General features: G+C 57.9%; 1 protein-coding gene across 2 annotated transcripts in view; it reads left to right on the top strand.

The window, feature by feature from the left end:
• Nucleotides 1-22334, top strand: part of KIAA0930 (KIAA0930 ortholog) — a 44428-nt gene extending 22094 nt beyond the window's left edge. Inside the window, exons 2-10 of one of the 2 annotated variants that reach the window (XM_027107938.1) lie at nt 5279-5430; nt 9072-9197; nt 9298-9375; nt 9683-9784; nt 11040-11180; nt 11760-11954; nt 14718-14880; nt 16017-16175; nt 16510-22334. In XM_027107938.1, coding sequence (XP_026963739.1) covers nt 5279-5430; nt 9072-9197; nt 9298-9375; nt 9683-9784; nt 11040-11180; nt 11760-11954; nt 14718-14880; nt 16017-16175; nt 16510-16550 — 1157 coding nt within the window. In that variant the 3' untranslated portion in view covers nt 16551-22334. Of the gene's footprint in view, nt 1-5278; nt 5431-9071; nt 9198-9297; nt 9376-9682; nt 9785-11039; nt 11181-11759; nt 11955-14717; nt 15127-16016; nt 16176-16509 lie in introns of both variants that reach the window. The other variant, XM_027107937.1, reaches the window with a different exon arrangement.
• Nucleotides 22335-22754: the final 420 nt, after the last annotated feature.

Here is a 22754-nt window from a genome sequence, read left to right as displayed (position 1 = left end):
GATTTATCCGTAGTGCAGTGCGGATCAGTAGTTTGTTCTCATTGCCGGGAACATTGAGTGGCTACGTCATGTTTCACGTGTACCTCCTCCTGGTTTCCATTTTGGGTTTACTAGGGACAAAATGTCTGTGAACACTTGTATACCAGTGTCTGTGCCAGACACATGCTTCATTTCTCTTGGGCAAGTACCTGGGAATGGCTGAATCACTGGTAAATATGTGTTTAACTTTGTCGAATCTGCCAGTTTTCCTAAGTGGTATTTTTTTTTTCTTTTTGCACTCTTTTTTTTAAAAATTATTTATTCATTTATTTATTGTTTTTGGCTGCGTTGTGTCTTCATTGCTGCGTGCAGGCTTTGTCTCGTAGCAGCGAGCGGGGGCTACTCTTCCTTGTGGTGTGTGGGCTTCTCATTGCGGTGGCTTCTCTTGTTGCAGAGCACGGGCTCTAGGCATGCGGGCTTCAATAGTTGTGGCACACGGGCTTCAGTAGTTGTGGCATGTGGACTCAGTAGTTGTGGCTCTCGGGCTCTAGAGCACAGGCTCAGTAGTTGTGGCACACGGGCTTAGTTGCTCCGCGGCATGTGGGATCTTCCCGGACCAGGGCTTGAACCCATATCCCCTGCATTGGCAGGCAGGTTCTTAACCACTGCACCACCAGAGAAGTCCTAAGTGGTATTTTTAAAATACCAAATTTGCCTTCTTAAAAATGACAACTTGGGGAATTCCCTGGTGGTCCAGTGAGTGGTTAAGACTTCATGCTTTCAGTGCCGAAGTCCCGGATTCGATCCCTGGTTGGGGAACAAAGATCCTGCAGGCTGCGGGGTGTGGCCAAAAAAAAAAAAAAACAAAGGACAACTTGTTCTTTCAATGTGAATTTTTAAAAACGAGTGCGAGTTATATTTTCCCACATTTTTGTTAAGTGGTTATGTTTCCTTTTTGGCAATTACCTGTTTTGGTGTTTTACACGTTTATCTGTTGGGCTCTCAGGCATTTTCTTTCATAACTTGCTATGATGTGAATTCTTTATTTTTTTTATTTTTTTGGTTTGTTTATTTATTTAGGCTGCATTGGGTCTTCATTGCTGCGCGGGCTTTTCTCTAGCTCCGGCGAGCGGGGGCTACTCTTCGTTGCGGTGCGCGGGCTTCTCATTGCAGTGGCTTCTCTTGTTGCGGAGCACGGGCTCTAGGCACGCAGGCTTCAGTAGTTGTGGCACACGGGCTTCAGTAGTTGTGAGACGCAAGCTCAGTAGTTGTGGCTCGCAGGCTCTAGAGCGCAGGCTCAGTAGTTGTGGCGCGTGGGCTTAGCTGCTCCACGGCATGTGGGATCTTCCCGGACCAGGGCTCAAACCCGTGTCCCCTACATTGGCAGGTGGATTCTTAACCACTGTGCCACCAGAGAAGCCCTGTGAATTCTTTATTACATGGACATTAGTTATTTATTGTGAATTTCTCTCCGCTGGTTTTCATGTTCCTTTAGATTTCAGCCATGCTTCTCTTGGGCATAAGGGGAATTTTGAGTGCTCCGGGTCGGGGGCAGCTCTTGACCTTTGCGATTTCTCTTCTGGCTTTAAACTGGGTGTCCTGGGTGTGGCCGTGGTCTGCGTGTCTGTTCCGCCAGCGTCTCTGGGTGTGGTGCCCACGGCTGGTCCTGGCAATGGTTCTAGCAGGCCTCTCCCCACCTCATGGGTGAGAGAGGCAGGTGCGTGGGGTTTCCCTGAGAGAGTAGAGTTTCTTCCTAGTCAATGACAATGAGTTTGTCATTGGTACTGAAGTAGTTACGCTGATGATAACATCCGTGTGGTGTCCACAGCTGACAGCGAACGTCTAGCCCCCCTGTGCCTTTCAGAGCGTGTTGGTGCTGGGTCTCCCAACCTGCACCTGCCGGGCGCACAGGGGCTGCAGGTGCTCAGAAAGGCGGGGTCGGGGTGGGCCCTGTCTGGACGCCCAGGGGTCTTCTTAGCACACGCGACAGGCCCACCTGCCTGTGGAGCCTGGGCGAGCTGAGTGAGGGGGCTGCAGCCCTTGTGTCGTGTGGTGTTTGGGGCATCTTCGGAAGATCTTTCTAAGTCAGGCCCCTTGCGACTGAAATAAAGTGGCAAGTCCATGCCCTGTGTCCTGCGTGGGGCACCCAGGCCTCAGGTGGACAGTGGCTGGGCCACGTCCCTGCTGTGGTCACCTGGACAAGTCACCCACCTCACTGAACCTGCTTCCCGTTAACTTGGGACAACCCATTATTCACACAGCGTTTATCGAGCGCCTGCTGTGTGCCTGGCTCTGCTCTGGGCACTGGAATCTGATGGTCATCCACACAAGTCCCTCCTCCTGAGCTGCTTTCATGCAGTGGGGGACAGACAGCAAACCGATATGAAACACCAGTGGTGGTGATGGCAGTAAAACAAGGTGCTGTGACAGGGAAGCCCCTCGGGCCACGTTTAATGTGGTGTCCAGAGAGGCTCTCTAAAGAGGTGAGAGTCGTCTAAGCTGCAGCTGGAATGACAGGAAGGAGACGCCTGTGCAAAGGCACCGGGGCAGAGAATCGGAGGGGGAGGAGGCCAGCAGGGCTGGTGAGCAGCGCGAGGAGGGGCTGTCTTGGAGAGCTTTCTCAGAACTTTGGGTTTTACTCCGAATTCCCTGGGAAGGTTCTAAGGGGGGCAGGGAACGATCTTTAAATAAAGATCCTGTGGCTGTGGTGTGGAGGGCAGACTGTCGGATGGGAGTGGAAGGGGCAACCAGTGCATTCTAGGGGTGATGGCAGCAGCCCGGGTGGGGAGCTGGCAGTGAGGGGGACTTTCTGATGGCCACGTGGGCTGGAAGCGTACGGGGGGTGGGCTGGTCCCCTCTGAGAGGTTGTTTGGGAGTGGCCCATCGGGGTGGGGGGGCCGGCAGCCGGCCCGGGGTGACCTTCGGGCTGGGTGCCAGCAGCCCCTGTGTGAGCTGAGCCTTCGTGTTAGGAGGAAGTACTGGCAGGCAGTCTGCTTCAGACTCTTGGGACCTGCAGACTCCCTCACTAACTGGGCGGGATGAGCTGTGAAGAAAGTGATTTTTCAGCATTTAAAGCAGGGACATGGGACCCCTTGTGTGGCCCCCACTGGGCCAGGCCTGGCGGCACGTGGAATCCTAGAGAATACAGTGGCATGTACTTTGTGCCACCTCCAGCACTCCACTCCCGCATGCAAACCCTGCATCCTCCCCCAACCCCAGAACCCCTCCCTCATCGCGCTCCCGGGGTTGCCAGCTGCCTGCTAAGCGCTTTGCATTCATTATCTGGGTCCAGCATTTTCCAAGAATGTCAACGCGGGGGTCTGACAGGTCTGAGGACTTGGCGGTTTCTAACTCTGTGATCTTGGCCTCCTTTTTAACCTCTTGAGAGTCAGCTGCGTCTGTGAAACCGGGCAGTAGACATAACAGAATGCAGGCAGAGTTTAGTGAGATGATCTACGTAGCTCTACCTGGTGCTCACTCAACATGGCAAATGTGTAACAAATCGTAACCATCTGGGTGCCCGAGGTACCACGAGGCTCCTTCTGCTTGCAGAATAAAAAGAGAGTGCCGCCCGAGGGCGGCAGCGCTTGACCCTGAGTGACGCTGACGGTGAACTTGTACTTCACTGTGGCAGGTGGTGGGGACTGGAGACCTGACCCACTGCTTGTCACTTCTGTACCCTCCGCGGGACCAGGAAGCAGTCGGCGTGGGCAGTCTGAGCATTTCGCCTGATCGGCCTTCTGCTGGGCTTTGGGCTGAGGGAGCTGAGAGTAAACAGAGTCACGGGAGAGTTCCTGTTTTGTTTGGAATAACACGGCCCCTTTTCTTAGTTTTGTAGGGGTCTGTAGGGGCGTGAACTGGGCGTCGCGTCGCCTGTGTGGCAGGAACGTCGGGGCGGTGATGCAGAATGATGCGGACGGCGGCGACATTCCACCTGCTGCCTGCCAGCTTGCGGATGCAGCCGTCAGTCCTGCGGCCTCTCCCAGCCTTGGCCGCCAAGGCTGATGGGTGGCCTTTGTCTTAATCAGGCTCGCTGACCTGGACACCTCACTGATGAGGCCCCTTCTGTTTCCCTCACATGGGAGCCAGGCAGGGCGTGGAAGTGGGCGGGCTGCAGACTGCCCGTGGCAGCCCTGCAGAGGGCAGAGGGCAGGAGCTGGTGTGGAGCCTGGGTCTCTGGTCATGGTGATGTAAGCAAAGGCTGGGGTTTTCTGCCTGCGGCTCAGTCTTCCAGAGCCTGATGGCCGACTCCCCGGAGGAGGGGGCATGGGCTGCAAGTCAGGGGGCCTGGCCAGTCCCTGTACCGCCTGTGAGGACAAGGGAGAGCCCCGCATCAGCGGCCCCCAGGTTCCCGCCTCCAAGGTTGGGTTAGGTCAGGTCCTTCCAGGACCCAAGTGCGAGGGCTCAGTCATGGTGGTAAAGTAGTTTCTGAAGAAGAGAAAGAAACCAGGAGCAATTTAATATCTTGGGTTTCTAAGAAACAGCTCTGCAGCATATCTTGGAATTTTGTCGGATCTGTCTAGACACCCGCCTTTGTGGGTCCCACTCTGTGCCAGGCGCGGGCTCTCCATGCCCATGGTCTCAGTCTGTGTTCACCCCCAGAAACCTGGGGGTCAGAGAGGCTGTGATGCTTGCCCGCTGTCACGTGGCAAGTGCAGAGCTGGAGTGGAAACTCAGTCCTTCCTACCAGAGCCTGTGGGCTTTTTCTCCTTGTGTGGGAAAGAGTACCGTAAAGATTTATCATAAAGGAATCCTGTTTGTAATAAAAAGAAGTCAGTCAGTCTGGCATGCCGAAAGGCTCCGTGGCGCCAGGGTGAGGGTAGGGTGGACGTCCTCCCTGCTTCCTGCCTGCAGCTGAGCGTGGTTGGCAAAGGGGCAGCTGTTCCTTTAAGTCGGATTCTCCGTGGGAGCTGCGGCAGCCTGGGGTGGGGATGGGGGGAGGGAGGTGCCTGCCTGACAGATCTCCCCTCCTAAGCCCTTCCGGCTCCCAGCCAGACAGCCTGCCCATGACGTTCCCTCTGAGTCCGTCTTTCCTTCCCCACCGAAGCCGCTGATTCATCCACAGGCTGGAGTCCACTGTGCCATGGGGGGGGTCTCGTGGCCTTGAGCCTCTTTGGGTGCCCCATGGTGGGGTGTGAGGGAAAAGGGGGCTCTGAACATCACAGAGTCCTGGCTGCTTTCTGACCAGAAACACAGATCGGGGGCGGGGTGGGGGACAGGGCCCGGGCCCGGCCAAGGTCATGGGGCTGGGGCCAGGTTGACCCATCCTTCCTCACTCCTCTCTGGCCTCCCTGTGCAGGGTGCTTCAAGGATGACCGCATCGTCTTCTGGACTTGGATGTTCTCTACCTACTTCATGGAGAAGTGGGCCCCGCGGCAGGACGACATGCTCTTCTACGTGCGCCGGAAGCTGGCGTACGTGGGCAGCGAGGGTGCCGTCGACGGGCGGAAGGTGAGTGGCCCCTCGGGGCCCAGCCAAGTCTCCCTGGAGGTCTGCTCTTGGTGTGAGAGAGGGGCTTCCCTGCAGTCCTTGTGCGAGTCGAGAGGGGAACATGGTGTTCATTTAGCACCTGCCAGGCTTCAGGAACTGTGCAGGGATGGCCACACACGCGTCTGATGGCGGGACGCGCTGGGCTTGTGTAGATAGGCGTCATTGTTAATCTTCACCACGGCCCTGGAAAGCAGCGGTTACCATCACTGTAGTGCCTTGGAGGGAACACGGACAGAGGCTGGGTGGTTTGGCCAGCATCTAATAATCACTAAATAAATGGGGGAGCAAAGATTCTGACCCCAGCGGGCTGGGGTCCTCCCTGGCCGCGGGCAGTTGAGCCGGCTTGGTGACGATGCTGTGCCCACCAGTCCCTGAGCGCTCACCACGCACCCGACACGGTGCTGAGCTCTCTGCCTCCCGATCTCGTTGTGTCTTCCCAGCGACCCAGCAGGGCAGGGGTTATTATCCCCGCTTTACAGAAGAGGAAGCCGAGGGCTCACAGGTGGAATGAGTCGCCTCACGTGTTTCATCCGCTAAGTTTGTGTAGAGCAGTTGATCGAACAGACTTTGCATGTTTTTCAGAAGCTTTATTTAGTATTTTGTAAAATGTTTAAGCAACCTGTATGCCAAACATGGAAACACGTTGCTTCCCTTTAAATACACGGAAACGGGAGGGCCGTGGAGGCAGGGCCCACCGCAGGGCCTGCAGCCCCGGGCCGGGGCTTGTTACCTGGGGCTGGTGCCTCCCCTGCCGTGTGCCTGCTCTTTGAGCCTGACGCGTGATGGGTTTTCTGCAGATGGACAGGCCTGGTACCCGCTGCAGAGGAGGCATGGTGGCTTGCAATGCCGACGGCCGCATGGCTGGTCTGGCCGGGCTGCGTGTCATGCAGGAAGGCCCAGGGGTTGGCCAGGGTCCTCTGGTGTCCATCTGGTGTCTGCAGCAGCTGGCTGTGTGGCCGCGTTGTCACTGGGGCCAGTGGGCACTGGGACCCTGAAGTGCATCGCGTGGCGCCAACACAGTGTGGCAACTGCAGTGACCAGAATTTGGGTTTTATCCCCAGAGCCCTGGGAAACCACTGAGCCTGACAAACCAACGAAGGGGACGTGGTCAGAGTTCCATGTGGCAGGCTCTCGGGCATAGGTGGGGGAAGGGCTGGGGGGCGTCAGAGTAGAAGTGAGGAGCTGCCGTGCTGCGCCGAGCCGGGCGGAGGGAGGGGTGTCGGGGTGGGGTCAACTCCGAGGAAGGCCCAGGAAGTGGGCTTAACTAGCAGGGCTTCAGGTGATTGAATGTGGGGCGGAGGGAAGACTTGGCCTGGCAGCCAGGTCTCTGGCTTGGGCCCGGGGTGAATCTGGAGGGGACACAGGAGGAGGGCAGGTGTTGGACAGGTTGAGTCGCAGGTGCCCGTGGGACATCCAGATGGCGGTGTCTTCCAGGCAGTGGGAGGAGCTACAGATTTGGGACCATGGGCACCAAGATGGCATGGGAAAAGGAGGAAGCCTCGGGGGAGTAACAGAGAGGCCTAGGACAGAGCCCTGAGCCAGCCTGACGTGGGAGGGACCAGCTGGAGACGTTGAGCGACTGGCTGGAGAGGTGGAGGGCTCCAGAAGTGGGCAGGCGTGGGGATGCAGGACGAGAGGGGGACGGGCCATTGGATCTGGTGACCAGAGGCTGTGGCACAGGCCTCGCCTGCACGGCCTTGGTGCTGGGTGGGACCCGAGCCACACTCAGTGTGGGCAGGGGGAGCCCTGGGAGGGATGGAGGGGTGGAATTTGGGGGCAGGTGTGGGGGGAGAGGTCCTGAGCTGAGTGCCTTCGGGAGCCTGGCCCAAGGTCCCCGGTCACCACACCCACCCTTCCGGTCCAGCATCGTCTCCCCCGACTGGCCTTGTAACCTAGTCCAGTCAGCTCCTCTCTAGGGCTCAGCCTCTCCTGGAAAAGGGGGCCAGGTTAAGGCCATCCCATCGCACACAACTGGGGGGCCAGAGGTTTGGGCGATGTGACCACACGAGTCCCCTGGCGGAGGGCGGTGAGAGTCTTGGGTGCCTCGGAGCTGGCGACTCCCGTGATCGGCGCGCTGTCCTCTGTCCTCGGCACAGCTCCCTCCACGGTTCGCCAGCGGGGAGACTGGAGCCAGGGAGCATCTGCCTGGGGGCAGACAGCCGGGAGGCAGCAGGGCTGTGGGCTCCGACTTCTGTCCGCCGCCTCTCCGGCCTGTTGGCATCTGCTGGGGTCCAGATTACAGATGACTTTTTTTTTTTTTTTTGCAAAATCTTGGTGTTTTCTCAAAGGCAGGGAGACCAGAGGCTTCAGTAAGGACTGGGCACATCTGAGACTCTCAGCTGTGCCTTGGATTTCGGTGCCTGGAGAGGACCCGGCTCTAGTCAGGGAGGGTTTTCTTAGCCTGACTTGGCCTTGAATTCTCCAGGCGGGCAGGCGGGAACAAGGAGAGGTCAGGTCTGCGTGTTCCCAGAGTGGCCGGGCAGGGAGGCGAAAGGAATGGGCAGACGATGGTCTCTTTCTCGCGGGGAAAGAACCCTGGACTCAGGACTGAGGAGTTTGAAGCAGGAGGCCCGGGGCCACGTGCGAGCTCTCCTGAAGGTTGGGGGCTGTTGAGGTCGGGGGGGAGCCTGAGTCCATGGGAGTGTGTGGCAGTCTAGCTGTTCACGTGCTGGAATGTTCCATCGAACACCTGCCGTGAGCTCTGTACAGATGCCTCTCTCCCAGCACTGGGAGCACAAAATGACTCAGACTTGGCCCGGTCCTCGGGGAGCCCGCAGTCTGTTGGGATGGACAGACAGCGTGGCCAGTGGCACGTGGAGCCGTCGGTGCTGTGATGGTGGGAAGAGTGCGGGTGTCTGGGGACCCACAAAGAGGAGGAGGTGACACCTGGCCGGAATGTTGTAGGACAGAGAGAGGGGACGGCAGTGGACTGAGGACATTCGTGTGGAGGGACCGGCACACGCAGAGCGGGAGGGGCGTGTCAGGCGCACGTACCACGGCACCCTGCCGGGCTGGGCCATGTCACATCTGCCAGTAGTGTTTGGAAGGCAGCCGGCGGGCAGCGATGTGGGGAGATCCCGCAGGCCTGGGGGTGCGAGGTGGGCAGGGAGGGGGAGTGAGGAGACCACACAGCCGCTCCCAGGCAGCTTCTCTGCCCGCACTGCTCAAAAGAATGGAAAGGCAAGCCCCTGGCAGGCGTGCTGCGGGCCCTACCGAAGCGCCTGCGCGCTGCGGGTTCTCTGCGGCAAGCCCGGGCTGCCTCTGGCCCCCTCCTCGCCCTGCAGCCTAGCGGTACCCGGTCACCATAGCAACCCCAGGGCTGCCTGCGCTAGGCCAGTGGTGGAGGGTGGATGGGTGGACGGGCCGCCTGTAGGCGAGGTGGGGAGAGCAGCGTGGGCGGCACAGGTTGCTGGGACCCCCCACACCCACTGCAGGGCCTGAGGGACAACCTTGGAGGCTGAGTTCTTGGTGAGCTCTGGGTCGCATAGCTAGAGAGCCCAGGAGTAAGGAGTCCATGTCTGTGTTAGCACCTGGCGGGTGCAGTGGTGAGGGAGAAGACGCCCCCGTGGGGCTGGGACTCACTTCTGCCCTGGGCCTCGCAGCTGGCTGAGGCCGAGCCCGAGGTGGAGGTGGAGGTGTACCGGCGGGATTCCAAGAAGCTGCCGGGCCTCGGAGACCCTGACATCGACTGGGAGGAGAGCGTCTGCTTGAACCTCATCCTGCAGAAGGTACAGGGGAGCCGCGGGGCAGGGCTCCAGGAGGGGGGCTGTCAGAAGGCCCTGAGGGACAGCAGACCCCTCCACACCCCCGTCCTGCGCTCTCTTCCAGCTGGACTACATGGTGACATGTGCTGTGTGCACACGAACTGATGGCGGGGACATCCACGTCCATAAGAAGAAATCCCAGGTGAGCCCTCTGGCTGCCCCGTGTTTACTTGGGAGGCAAGTCCTCCTGCTGCCTTCCCTGCCCCGAAGTGAGCGTCTGGCTCCAGAAGTCCATTCAGCCCCCGGGGGCCTATGTCCTGCTCAGGAGCGCTAAACCAGTCATCCCAGACGGCTTCTTCCCAAGTGGCAGCCTTGAGCGTGGCCTGGCTCTGGGCAGTGTGACCGCGGTGACCTGTGCCTTGGGCAGCACACTCCACCCCACTGAGTGGCTCCTGGTCTGGGTGCAGGGCCGGGGCCACACTCAGTCCTTCGCATCTCCTTTCTTTCAGCAAGTGTTCGCATCCCCCAGTAAACATCCCATGGACAGCAAAGGGGAAGAATCCAAGATCAGCTACCCCAACATCTTCTTCATGATCGACAGCTTCGAGGAGGTGGGCTTTGTCTCCCTCTAGCTCCCCCTCATCAGGGAATACGAGGGAATACGAGACGCTTTTCCCTCAGGCCTCACACGCCTTCAGAAAGGCGGTGGGCGCTGGGCTGGGGTTGCGCTCTTCCTGCTGTTTGACTCGGGGCAAGTGAGTTCACCTGGCTCAGAGCCTCGGTTTTCTCATCTGTAAAATGGGCATCAGAGTTGAAAGGTCAAAGAGCTCATGAATAATGGGAAAATGCGCCGTAAATGCCTACAGAGAGTGCTTCCCAGGCGGGAGGAATCATTGTTAATGGCCCTTAAACTCTGAATCAGGGCCTCCACACCTTGGGATCCTAGGATGTCCAAGATGGCTGGGGCTCTAGAAGTCATGTGGACCAAGCTTCTATTTTAAGGTTGGGAAAACTGGGGCCCAAGGCAGGTGACTCGACTGGGAAATGTGGGGTGCCCGGAACCCAGCTGCTTCCCACTTGCGACCCTGCCAGCTCCTGTCCAGCCACTCTCCCCTGTCGAGGCCCTGGCAGCGGTGCCGGTACCCACCGGAGTGGATCGGGGTCCTGGGAGGACTCAGGAAGAAGGGGGCCTGTGTTTCAGGGCTCTTCTCGATTGGATTGGTGTGTTGAGGCATCTCAGGCTCACACGGCTCATCCGTGGCAGAGCTGAGATTTGAACCTCAGTCTGTGTGACCTCAGAGCTCGGCCTGTACGCTGGCCCCCGGGAGCAGTGACTCGAGCAGGGGCGGGGTGCGGAGTCCCCCGCAGGCCACCCTGGCGGTCGGGCGGTCCATCCGTCGGGCGCCTGAGCTGGTGCCTGCACGTGAGCCGTGAAGCTCGGGGCGGGTGGGCCGAGTGCCCACAGCTGGGGTGGAGGAGATCCTAGAAAGCGGGCCAGACGGTTCCCGTGGACCGTTTAACTCCCTGGCATGAGGAAGAGTGATGGGGGCAGTGTCCTTCCAGTGGCCAGGGCGGGTGCGTCCTCTTCCGGTCCCAGAGTCACCGTTATCAACCCCACCCCCTTGTAGACGCTGCCCCCGCCCCGCGGTAGCCTGTCCGCCTTCCTGTGCTGGTCTTGGTGGAGGCGCGGGGGGCCTTGAGCAAATACCCTGACATCTGTGGCTCAGCGTTCCCACCTGCAAAGTGGGAGTTCCTGAGCAGTCCGCCCTGGGCCAGTGAGAGGGTGCTGGGCTGGGAGCCGGGCTGCGGCTGGGTGGTGGCAGCTGGCAGGCGATGAACCCGTCTCTGCCTCGCGCCCCACCCCAGGTGTTCAGCGACATGACCGTGGGCGAAGGAGAGATGGTCTGTGTGGAGCTGGTGGCCAGTGACAAATCCAACACGTTCCAAGGGGTCATCTTTCAGGGCTCCATCCGCTACGAGGCGCTCAAGAAGGTGTACGACAACCGCGTGAGTGCAGGGCGGTGCAGGGCCCAGGGGCAGGCGCCCCCCAGGCCCCCTTCTGCCCTCGCCCGGCTCGGAGCTGTACCTGCCCCTCCTCGGAGCGCCGCAGCCCCCCGGAGCCCCTTTAGGCGGTTGTGTTGTGCTCTCTACAGCACGTCTCGGCCCACTCCGGCCCACTCCGGCCCTCGAGGGAAGACCCTCCTGGGATTAGCCCCTGCTAGACTGAACTGAGGGGAGAGGAGTCCAGGTGGACGGGCCGCTCTCCCGCAGCTGAGCACTGTCCTGAGGACGTCCTCTCTCTGGAGCCTGGGAGGAAGGGACAGGGGAGGTGGTCTCAGGTCCCACTGGGCTGGGGCTCTCTTCCCGGCCTGTGCTGGCCCTGTGTGGGGCATGGTCATCGGGCTGAGAGGGGCATCAGCCAGGGATCCCTAGCGCCCCGGCACTGCCCTGCCTCGTGGGCGAGCCCAGGTCAGCCGGGGCTCAGTCCCCCTGGAGGTGGGCTGGCAGTCCTCAGGGGCTGCTCGTGGCCCCAGGGAGCGGGCATCCCTACCTGCCTGACTCAGGCCCTCTCCCACCCGTCCGCAGGTGAGTGTGGCTGCCCGCATGGCACAGAAGATGTCCTTTGGCTTCTACAAGTACAACAACATGGAGTTTGTGCGCATGAAGGGGCCACAGGGCAAGGGCCACGCCGAGATGGCGGTCAGCCGTGTGTCCACTGGTGACACGTCCCCCTGCGGGACCGAAGAGGACTCCAGCCCGGCTTCGCCCATGCACGAGCGGGTAAGGGCTGCGCAGCTCGGGGAGGGGCCTCCCGTCCCTCAGATCTGCTTCCCACCGTCTCCCTGATCCTTACAGCCCCCGGCGAGGTAGGTGTCATCATCCCCAGCCTTCTGGGGAGGAGGCCGAGGTTCAGAGAGGGCAAGTGACTTGCCCAGGGTCGCACAGCAGGTTAGCGCCTGGGCCCTGAGCTGCCGCTGTGGCGGGGCTCCGTCTCCAGGGTTCTGGCGCCTGCCTCATTGGACCTGCTGGGCGAGTGTGGGCACGTGACCGGCCTTCCCGGAGGGTGAGCCAGGGGTGAGGAGGAGCCAGCCTCCCCTCCTGCCCCAGCAGCATCAGCCGGAGAGCGCAGAGACCCTGGGGTCGCCTAGCTCTTCTCTCTGCCCGGGCCACTTGTTTACAAGGTGTTGTGCACCTGAACTGCTGGGAGGCCACCAGCAGCCCGTGGGTGGGCCTGAGCTTTCGGGTCTGCAGGCCTGGGGAGCCAGGCTTGCCTGATGTACTTGCCCTGTCCTAGATCACATGGCTCTCGTGTGACAGCACTGAGCCTTTGAGCCCTGCTCTTTTTAGCCACTGTCCTTCCCCAGGGGTGGGAAGCTGAGGTCAGTGGCAGCTTTATTCGCAGAGCCTCCAGGGGGCCCCAGGGCTCAGGCAGGGGAAAGTCTCCAGCCCGCTGGCTGCTTTGCCCCAGTTGGGTCTTCAGAGGGGGCAGCTCAGAGCTGGGCGTCTTGGATGAAGACAGGGTACTGGGGGCACCTCCAGGAGAGGGGCTGCTGGGGGGCTGGAATCCAGGTGCTGCTGCTTGTGTGAACTGGGACAGGTCTCTTCTCCTGAGCCTCAGTTTGCTCATCCAGAAACGGGGTGAAAACACCTGCCTCCCGAGGTGCTGGGGGCTCAGAGGAGCCGCTGAACATCAGATGGGGCCCTCGGGTCACAGCCGCTGTGGGGACGGCGGCTGGTCTGCCTGGGAAAATGGCTCCTGAGCGTGTAAGTCACGCATCACTGCGGGCGCGCCTTAGGCGGGGGAGCGCACACGTGAAATACTTCTAATTCTGTAAAATTACGTTCACCTTGCACATCTCCAGGTAGTCAGATGGCGGTTTTCCTTCTTTGTACGTCTTTTTTTTGCTTTGAAGTTTCTGCAACGAATGTGTTTTATAAGCAGAACAGAAACAATAAATGGTCTTTTTTGTGATGATGGGTGAGAATTCCAGGCAGGGGCCTCTGTTGTCTTGGGAATAGAGGGGGTTTACAGTCGAGATAAGGAGGTTTATTCTTCTCCTTGGTCCTAAATTGCCCACTGAGGCCCTAACGAATGTGTATGTGAAACCCCTTGTGAAGACGTGGCCTGGGCTTGGGCTGGACAAACCTGGGTGCCCGTTCCAGCCACTTGTTTGCCGAGTGACCACAGATCGGTTACTAGACCTGCCCGGGCCTTGATTTTCCATCTGTCAAATGGGGGTGATGATCTTTCTCGCTCAGGGTGGCTGCGGGGGTGAAGGAGACGGTGCCTGGGAAAGTCCCTGGCCCATAGTAGCAGGGAGGCCTGGGGTCAAGGGGAGGGGCTTGCCAAGGTCACGCAGCTGTCAGTGGCAGGCCCTGACCTCCCAGGACTGCACGGGCCCCCTCCACCTCTGTGCTCACTGTCGCTTGTCCCCTCCCTTTTCCAGAGGGGTTGTTTGTAACCAGCGCATGACAAATGCAGACTCTGTGTGTATTGTGGTTTCTGGTGTTTGTTTTTTATCTTTTAAAAACCTTCCCTGGCTTGTGGGAGGACCGTCTGGAGCCCAGCGGCCGCCGGGACTCTGGTGGATGTCGGAGCCGTGACGAGGAGGCTGATGGGGCTCCCGAAGTCTCAGTCCCAGCTCGTCTTGTTCCTCAGATTCTTGTTTGCATGGGGAGGAGGGAGGAGATGGGCCACGTTCCCTCTGCCTGGAACGCCCTTCCCCCCCTTCTTCACCTAGCGAACTCCTACTCGTCCTTCAAGACCCAGCTCAAGCGGCATCTCCTCCGGGAAGCCTTTCCTGATTTCCCAGGCTGTTGATTCCTTTTGCCTCTGTGCTCCCCTGTATCCTGTGCTTCCGTTTTTCTGTCTCAACAACAACATTCGGTCTGTGGTTGTCACTTTTGGGTCTCCTGCCCCCAGCAGACTGTGAGCTCCTTGAGGGCAGGGACCACTGTCACGTGCCTGTCTGTCCTTAGTGCTGCCCTGAGTGGGTGTGGAGAATGGGTGGTGACTGGCAGTGTGGCTGGAAGAGAGGAGAGGAGGAGATGGAAGCATGGACCGCTTGGCCACTGCACGTCTATGAAAGGATGCTGGGAGAGAGGGGGGATGGGACATAGTAGCCAAAAGAAGAAATCAGGGTGAAGAGCATGGCCTTAGGGGCAGAAGACCTGGGTTGCAACCCGGTGTGGCCACCATCCTGCTGGGTGACCTCGGGCACGTCAGGGTCGCTGTCCCGCCTTAGTTTCCTCTTTGTCAGATGGGCTGATGCCGGTTCCCGTTGTGGGAGGTTGGGAAGGTTCGGTGCCGTGGCGGGTGCTTGAGCCGCATCAGCGGCCAGGCTTGCTTTGGGCTCTGACGACCCTCTGACTGGCGTTTGAGGCCCGCAGGAGGGCAGCCCGGTCCCTCCCGGGGCAGCGCTGGAGGCCAGCACCCGCTGGGCCCCAGCAGGGCGGGTGTCCTTGTCGTCCGAGGCGGGAGGTGGGTGGGCACTGGGACCCCGGGTCGGTGGGCCGCTCTGGTGACTCGCCCCTTGTTCCCAGGTGACCTCCTTCAGCACTCCCCCAACGCCCGAGCGCAACCACCGGCCCGCCTTCTTCTCCCCGTCCCTCAGGAGGAAGGTGCCCCGCAGCCGGATGGCGGAGATGAAGAAGTCTCACTCGGCCAACGACAGCGAGGAACTCTTCCGGGAGGATGACGGGGGAGGTGACGCTGCCCCTCCCCAAGCTGCTTCCTTCCCCCATCCACAGTTAGAGGGCCGGCGGTCCCGGGCGGGGATGGAGCCATGGACAGACAGACAGAGGCCCACCGAGAGGCGCCCCCAGCCCGGCGCTCTCAGCGCTCAGCGTGTGAGGCACAGCTGGCAGTCTGCACTGATTTCAGGGGTTCAGAGCCTTCCCGACATCACTGGTCTGCCTGTTCGGCCGAGCGGGTGGGGGAAACGCCTGCCGGGTGAGGGGAGCTCCGTGGTCCGCGTGCACATGCTGTCACCTCCCTCCCTGGCTTTTCTTCTCAGGTCGCTCTGGAACCCCGGGTAGGGGGGGCATCCCTCAGGGTCTCTCCTTGTTCCGTGCGGTCCCCTCAGGGCTCACCTGCCCGCCCCGAGCCCGCGGGCCTGTCTGTCTGGCAGCCCGCTGGGCGTCTCGGCCCGGATGTCGCAGAGGCCCTGGTTCTCAGCCACTCAGTGTGCAGTGTCTCCTGGCTGGCCTGCGCCTTCCCGCTGCTGCCTCTGTGCACGTGGGCCCCGCTGTCAGCCAGCCGTGCGGCAGGGCGGCGGGTCTGTGTTCGTCAGAAGAGCAGCGGGAAGCCCATCTGGAGGAGCTGGGCTGTGGCGTTGAACGGTCCTGACTGGCAGGATCCAGAGGCAGAGGGCCTGCTGGACGAGACCCTGGCCAGGGCCAGGAGACGCCGGCACCGGCCTCAACCTGCTCTTGAGTGAGCTTGGGCGAGCGCCTTCCTCACCTCGGCTTACTTCCAGACCAGCAGGAAAGCACTCGTAGCCCCCAGCCTGCCTTCCCAGGCGACCCGTAGATAGGCTGATGGTGACAGGTCATCCCAGCCTCGCCCCCATGGCCTCCCAGTGACAGACAGTGCCAGCGGGGAGCAGCGAAGTGACACAGTGTGGCGATGCGCCAGACCCCACAGAGGAGACTGTCCAGGACGGAGAAGGGGGTGTCAGGGAGGGCTCAGAGGGGTGGGCCCTGAGGGGTGGGATTGGGCTGGACAGGCAGGAAGGGGCGATGGGGCGCCCAGCAGAGGGTCAGGCTGGGCCAGGGAGGCGCCACCCGGAATGGGAGGTGTTCTCCCCGCCGCCTGGGCCTGACCGGCCTTCTCCCCTCCAGCCGACCTGCGCAGTGCCGCCCACCTGCGGTCCCGGTCGCTGTCCGGCACGGGGCGCTCCCTGGGCGGCTCCTGGCTGAGGCTGAGCCCACCAGGCGGGAAGTCCCTTCTCGACGCACATTTAACCTACGTCACTTTGCCGCTGCGCCGGATTTTAACAGGTAATTCTGACTTTGGGGGGACCTCCGGGAAAACCACGGCCCCTGAAGGTGTCCCCTTGGGCCGTGCCCTGGCGCCCACCCCGTTATAGTCGAGGGGGAGGCAGGGCGGTGCTGGGCAGCGGCTCCAGAGTCCCCGCGTGAGCCCCGTTTCCCGTGGCCTCGCCGGGCGGCGCAGCTGCTCCAAGCCCATTCGTCCCCCGTCTGCACGGAGGGTGGTCACAGCACCGCAGTCACCTGAGGTTGGAAGACAAAAAGCCCGTGAACGACGTGGCGTGCTTCCTTCATAAATGGAGCACTGGGGGTGTGACCGCCCGCGTCTTCCCCGCCGCCCTAGACATCCTGGAAGTACGGCAGAAGCCCATCCTGATGACCTAGCCGTGTGCGGGGCCCACGCGGAGCCTCCAGCCCTGCCCAGTCCTGGGAGTGCTGCCAAGTGCCTACCTGTCCACCGTCACTGGGGTCTTCCGGGACCACCCAGCGCCGCAGCCGGAGCCAGGCGGGACCACTCGACTCCCGGGGCCAGGGCCAGCTCCACCAACACCAGCCCAAACTGAAGTGCCTCGTTCTCCTCCCCGCTGGCTCTGCTCCTGCCCACCCACCCGGCACCCTCAGCCCGTCTCTGGAGAACTCTCTGCACCCAAAGAGGACCAGAGATGCCAAGAGGCATAAGAGAGAGGAGAGGAGCAGCCAGCATCCAGAGGGAGTCCAGCCCTACGGACCCGATGTACGCATCCCGACAGGCGGCAGGCAGAGACCACTGGCTGGGGGCACGCAGTGTGTCAGACTGTCAGCACTTAAGGAACAGTGGTTTCAGATTTTGTGACACTGTACCGATGACCTTCAGCATCCAAGTTAGTCCCGATCGTCTGTCCTCCCTCGTTTACTCCTGGTTGTAGATGGGTTTCCACGGGGAGCGGGGAACACGGCTGTCTGATGGTTTTGCCCTGGGCTGGGAATACCTCACCCCGTGCCCGGTTCCAGACAGGCCCCCATCCTGCCAGAATGGCCTTTGCTTCCAGCCAAAGAGCATCACCAACACACACACCTCCAGCTTGGAGACAGCCACCCCATCTGCGCCTCAGCTGGCGTGGCCTGCGGAATTTGGATTCTGAGGGCAGGAGAGTGCTTGGTAGCCGGGCAGGAGAAGGGTGGGGTCCCTGCCAAAGGGCGAGGAGGGGTCTGCGTTCTCCCAGGAAGGTTCCAGGCAGAACCTCCGTCCTCGGGGGCCAGGGGAGGGGATAGGGTGTTTCACCTTCCCTGGTTTCTTAGAGCGTATTTCCTTTGAATGGGCGTGCTGGTCCCATTTCTCAGACCAGTCACTGAGGCAAAGGGGAACTGGCTTCCATGTGGCTTGTCAGGCCCCGTTCCAGCTTGAGGGGTTTCCACCTGTGCTGACACATTGCGCTCTTCTGAGAACCGTGAGCCCCCTGGATAACAGAAGCGTTCCCCTGCCCACGGGAATAAGCCGTCAGCTGGGTCTCTGCTGCTCTGTTTTGCTTGCGTCCTCAGGAGTGTTTGAAGGGTTCCTGGTGTACTAGGGTTAGAGATCCTCTGGGGGAGAAGACGGAGAGGAGGAGGGGCGCGTTTTCCCGTCCGTTTCCATTCTGCGCGTTCTAAGGGTCTGCGTTGGGCTCCGGGAACCGGGGACTACTTTGGGGCTTCTCCAGATTTTGTATGCTGTTATTAAAAGCGAGCTACTGCATTTCATTCTGCCTCAGTTTGCCCACCTGTCGATGGGGCTGATACCACCTACCTCACCGCAGTCTCCAGGGTTCCGGTGCACGACCGGGTCAGGGCGAGATGGCCAGCCCTCCTGCATAGCTCAGCTCAGGTCAGGTGGCAGACCATCGGGACGCTTACCCTACCCCACACCCTGGTCACCAGGCCGGGGAGGTGAGTGGTGGGGTCGGGGCGAACGTTCTTGCGTTCTCTGACAGCGCCCGGCTCGTGCTCGGCTGCATCTCAGCTCCCCGCACAGCTTCACGTTCCGAAACTGTCTTAGCGCAGCACAGAGGCAGGTCACGCCCCAGAGTGTTGCAGCAGAGAGCGCCTCAGGGAGCCGTGAGCCTGGCCCGGTGTTCCCAGGTGCCGGGTGAGTGTTCTCTGGGGAGCCCAACTCTGCAGCCACGTCTGTGTCCGAGGCAGCTGAATGACAGCTTTTCCTTCAGGCTCCTTTTCTTCCTGGTCTTCTGGGGTCTGAAGACTCTGGCTCAGTTCTTGGGAGAAACGCAGTCCTAACGTATCTGCCGCGGAGGGATGAGGTCGTTTCGCACATGCGCAGTGCAGCTGCCCTCCCCGTTCTCATGGGGGAGGAGCCCGAGAAGGGTCCGCCCACACTGGAGCCAGAAATCGGCTCCTCCTCAAACGAAAGTTCTGCCTCGAAGGGTAACTGAGGGCCAGTTGCAAGGAACGCGTGAACGTGCTTTGCAGAGCTTAGACATAAGGGCCACAGTGGTCTTAGAGATCACGCCTCACTGGTAAAGCACGTGAACTTAGGTAGCACCTAGCGTGTGCAGGCACCGTGCTAAACGTTTAGCTGCTTGTCATCAGCCCCTTCTTACAGATGAGGGAGCAGCCACACACGGAGAGGTTGGGACAACAGGAGCCCAACCCAGGCGTCTGGCCCCAGTCGACACTGAGCCTCGACACCGTGCTGCCCCAGGACTGATGCACGAACGTTCCGTGGAATCGACCTTTCTCAGTCTTAAATCCTCCAGAGGCTACTTCTGACACTGAATTTAAAACATGCTTAGAGGCACTTGGTAACTAGGCAGTGAGCTGTTACTCTTGAGTTTTGCTTTTCTCAAAGTCACAAATGACATCAGTAACAGAGTGACAAGTGACGGGGCCAGAACCGAGGCCCCGACATCCCACGGCGTCCTGGTGTTGACACATCTTACTTCCTGTAGGGCCATCTTTCGTTTTCTGGGAACATGCCTGTCTCTTGTATAAGGAGGGGATAGCCAAAGCGCGTGAACATCTCTTAAACGGGAATTGGAATTAAAGTGCAGTTTTCCTTTGAAGAAACCTGTAACCTCTAAGCTTTTTAGGACATTAACAAGAAAGTTATCTTCTTTTTAGAATCAGACCCGTGTCTTCTCTGTTTCCATCTCCTTCAGCACCCGAAGGTTCAGGCAGTGTTTAGTCTCCATTCTGATGTCTGATGGAAGGAACTTTCAGTTGTCTGTGCAAACAGCTGAGGTTTGTTATTTCAAAAGAAGGATATTATTTTTAAGTAACAGAGAAGTAGTCAAAGAGAAGAAAGGGCAGAACATTCTAAAGCCAGTCAACTTGGAGATAGCGTGGGTTTTCTGGCGAGTCAGAGCCTTGCTAACGTTTGGGCTTCTCAAGGACTGTGAACAAATCATCAGAAATCAAGTAGGTTTCTGTCAATGATAGTAACGGCAGACAGGCATGTTCCTGATGTGATTTTTTTTTCAAAGAATCTAGCTAGAATCGAACCAGGACCTATTTTTGCTGTTTTAATCACAAACTAGTCAGTAGAGATTTTTGAAGAATGATGTGAAAACTATTTCTTAAAAGACATTCCAGAGGAAGTCCCTATGCAGTTGGTACATTCTAACGACTGACTTCTGAACAACATTCGACATTATTGTAATGAGGGGGTTTTAAATTGCTGGCCAAAATTCTTCGAAGAGTTACCTTGAGAATATAGATTTACCTATAAAACTGTCAACTTTTTAATGCGCCTTGGTGATAGGTTTCACTCTGATAATTCTGTTCAGTTTTCCAACGTAGCTGGAATTTAGTTACAAAACCAAGTGTCTTTTGCCAGTACATTGATTATTCCTGTGCAGGCTTTCTCTCTTCTGTGTATCAGACAGCAGAATTACTTCCCTTCAAAAAGATAACCGCCCTAATGGGACACAGACTCCGACAGGGATGTGATGCTGGCCGACATCGGGCCCTGGACCTGGAGTGGAAGTAGCCTCTGGAGGCGTTAGCAGTCCCCCGGGAGTCGGGTGATGGGTGCACCGGGGCTTCTTACCTTTGTTCCTGTTCACTGACGGACGTGATCCTCAGCGGAGAAGGAATCCTGCAGCCCTTCGTCTAAGCCCCGGGAACAGACAGCCCTGGACAACTCCTCGGGACACCGCACAGAAGCCAAATCACTTGAACACCGAGTGGCCTGGGGCTGGGTTCAGAGTCCACAGCGGGTAGAGCCTCAGAAGCAGAGGCAGCCAGCCGCGTGGAGCCGTTGGTGTGTTTTCTACTCTTCCCAGGGCAGGCGGGCATCTTCGTGGCTGCGGTTCCAGCCCTGAGCTCAGTAGATGAAAACCAACAGCGACGCTCCAATGCTGCTGAGCGGCTGCCAGTGTCGTCTTTAGTCCCCACTTCCTAGAAGGTTGGACGATTTAGGTGTAAATAGCAATCTTTTATGGTCTCCAAACGAGTTCTGTGTGTGAGAATATGTAAACCTGCGAAGAAAACCTGTTGAGATTTTTCACTACTTTGAGGCCTAACTAAAATGATTTCTACAAAATATATTTTAGCAGAAACACCAGGACGGCATACATTGGCTATATTAGGATCTAGCTGGCAGTGCTGTTTCCATAAGCTCTGTCAACAGCTTCTGGATTAACCATCTTCCACATACAATAGAAATAATTTCTAAGCAGTTGTTTGTGTTCGGCTGCTAGCTGTGCTTTATGATTTTGCATTTCTTTTGAAAGTTGATTTGCATGTTGGGTATTATTTATTTCTTCTCTGATGAATCTGTACCTATTTTTTTCTCCAGTGGGTGTTTCAGATTACAGATATTACAGCAGTGTGCTAATTTACTGATTGAACCTTAATTTCCCCCCCGAGGTGTCTTAAACTTCTTTTGGAGCTTTCACACCCTGGCTTTGGCAGGCCTGGGAGTCAGCGAGGGGTCTGGAGGCCAGCAGCTACAGTTTGGTCAGACGCTGTATTTGCAAAATGAAATCGGAGACTGTTTCAGGGTCAGCTCTCTCAGCCCCTGTGAAGTCAGTTATAAAATTCCCAAGCCTTTGCCAGAGAACCTCTGCAAAGGCCCTGAGAGAAGTGGGAAAGTGACTAGAATAAAAGGAGTCCCAAGTTCATGTTCTGGCAGGCTTCGCATGAGCTACTGGTCTTCTGGAAGGTGGTTTTGGACCGTGGCTGGCTGTTGCCTCCCAGCCCCAGTTCATCGGGTTGACACCGAGGATGCTCACAGCCCCTCAGGCTGACTCTGCCAGAGCCTCCTACTCCGGTTCCTGCAGGTGGAAGCACTGCTCAGGCAGTGGGCTTTTTCTTTCCATGGTCAGGTGCACTCTTACGTCATAGGGTGATAGGCACTTACAAGTAAGGCCTAAGACACTGTAGAAGGTTATAGAAAACGACAACAAAAAGGGGGGCGGTCTGCGAGGGACACTTCCACAAATCTAGAAATAGAGTAAAGGTCATCACAGCACATCTCTCTCAGAAACACCGGAGCCAGGATTCTCTGAACTGGCGTCACCAAGGGTGGCCTGTCCTTCGGAAGGCGTACAGACGGTACCTAGAAAGGAGGCAGTTTAGTAGGTGAAAAAGGTGACTTCCTTCTCACCCACATCAGCCCCCTTGTTGTTAATAGTGAGGAGGTCCTTTTAAGACAGTCACCTGATTAGTAGAGGTGGGGAGACAGTCTGTACCCTGGAAGCTGTACCTGCAGTAACTGCATTCCTGTTCACTGCTTACTCTTGAGGGCTATGCTGTTGTTTGCGTTTTTATTCTGACCTAGATGCACTTTTAGGAACTACTGTCATGCCCTGGCTTAGGAAAAAAATTTTGACTGGAAGGGAAAACCTTTGGGAATTTTATACCGGCAGAAGGGGTAAGTGTAAAGTAACTGACTCCAGACAATAACACGGTTCACTGTATATATATGTGTTGGATGTGTAAACATGCTGTACTTCGTGCTCGATTGTTAAAATGACAGAACAGCTGGAAAATTTATATGAGGAAGGAAAACTATTTGTTCTGGGGATGATCAAACAAAAGATGTCTTTGCTTTTGCCCACAGCAACATTAAATTCCCTCCTGACTTGGCCTCCACGTAAGCCAACAGGCTTATTAACAAGATACTTCTTTCCTATTTGTGGGTTAAGGGTCTTTCATCCTGGAACCTGACTTTAATAAAACAATTAGACTGCTCAGTTTGAAATACCATGGTTTTTAGTAAACTTTAGTGATTATAATTTAAATAAACAATTTTGTTAAAAAGATTTTAGCCAATTTCAGAAACCAGTGAAGCACAGTCCTTCACTGGGCACATACATACCTTCAAGTCACACTGGAGGGAGCCCGCGTGGCTCTGTCCCCTCGACAAGCTGCATCTCCTTAGGGTTTTGTGAACTGTAGAGTAGAATCACCACCCACCTTCCCAGATGCAATGAAGCTGGAGACACGCACAAAGGCTGGCATAGTTCCTGGCAACTGTGATAATCAGTTTCCTCCTGAAATACGTGCCCAAAGGGTGTTTCATAGATTATCTTTAAACAAGTCATAAGAGAGCACAGATGTAGCCCAGTTGTTCTCAAATTTGACTTGTGTCAGAAACACCTGTTAAAACCCAGA

Source organism: Aethalodelphis obliquidens, unplaced genomic scaffold (assembly GCF_003676395.1).
Source record: "Aethalodelphis obliquidens isolate GAN/ISIS:26980383/991018 unplaced genomic scaffold, ASM367639v1 scaffold8, whole genome shotgun sequence".
In the NCBI taxonomy this organism is placed as follows: domain Eukaryota; kingdom Metazoa; phylum Chordata; class Mammalia; order Artiodactyla; family Delphinidae; genus Aethalodelphis; species Aethalodelphis obliquidens.
This window is presented reverse-complemented; position numbering and strand designations above follow the sequence as displayed.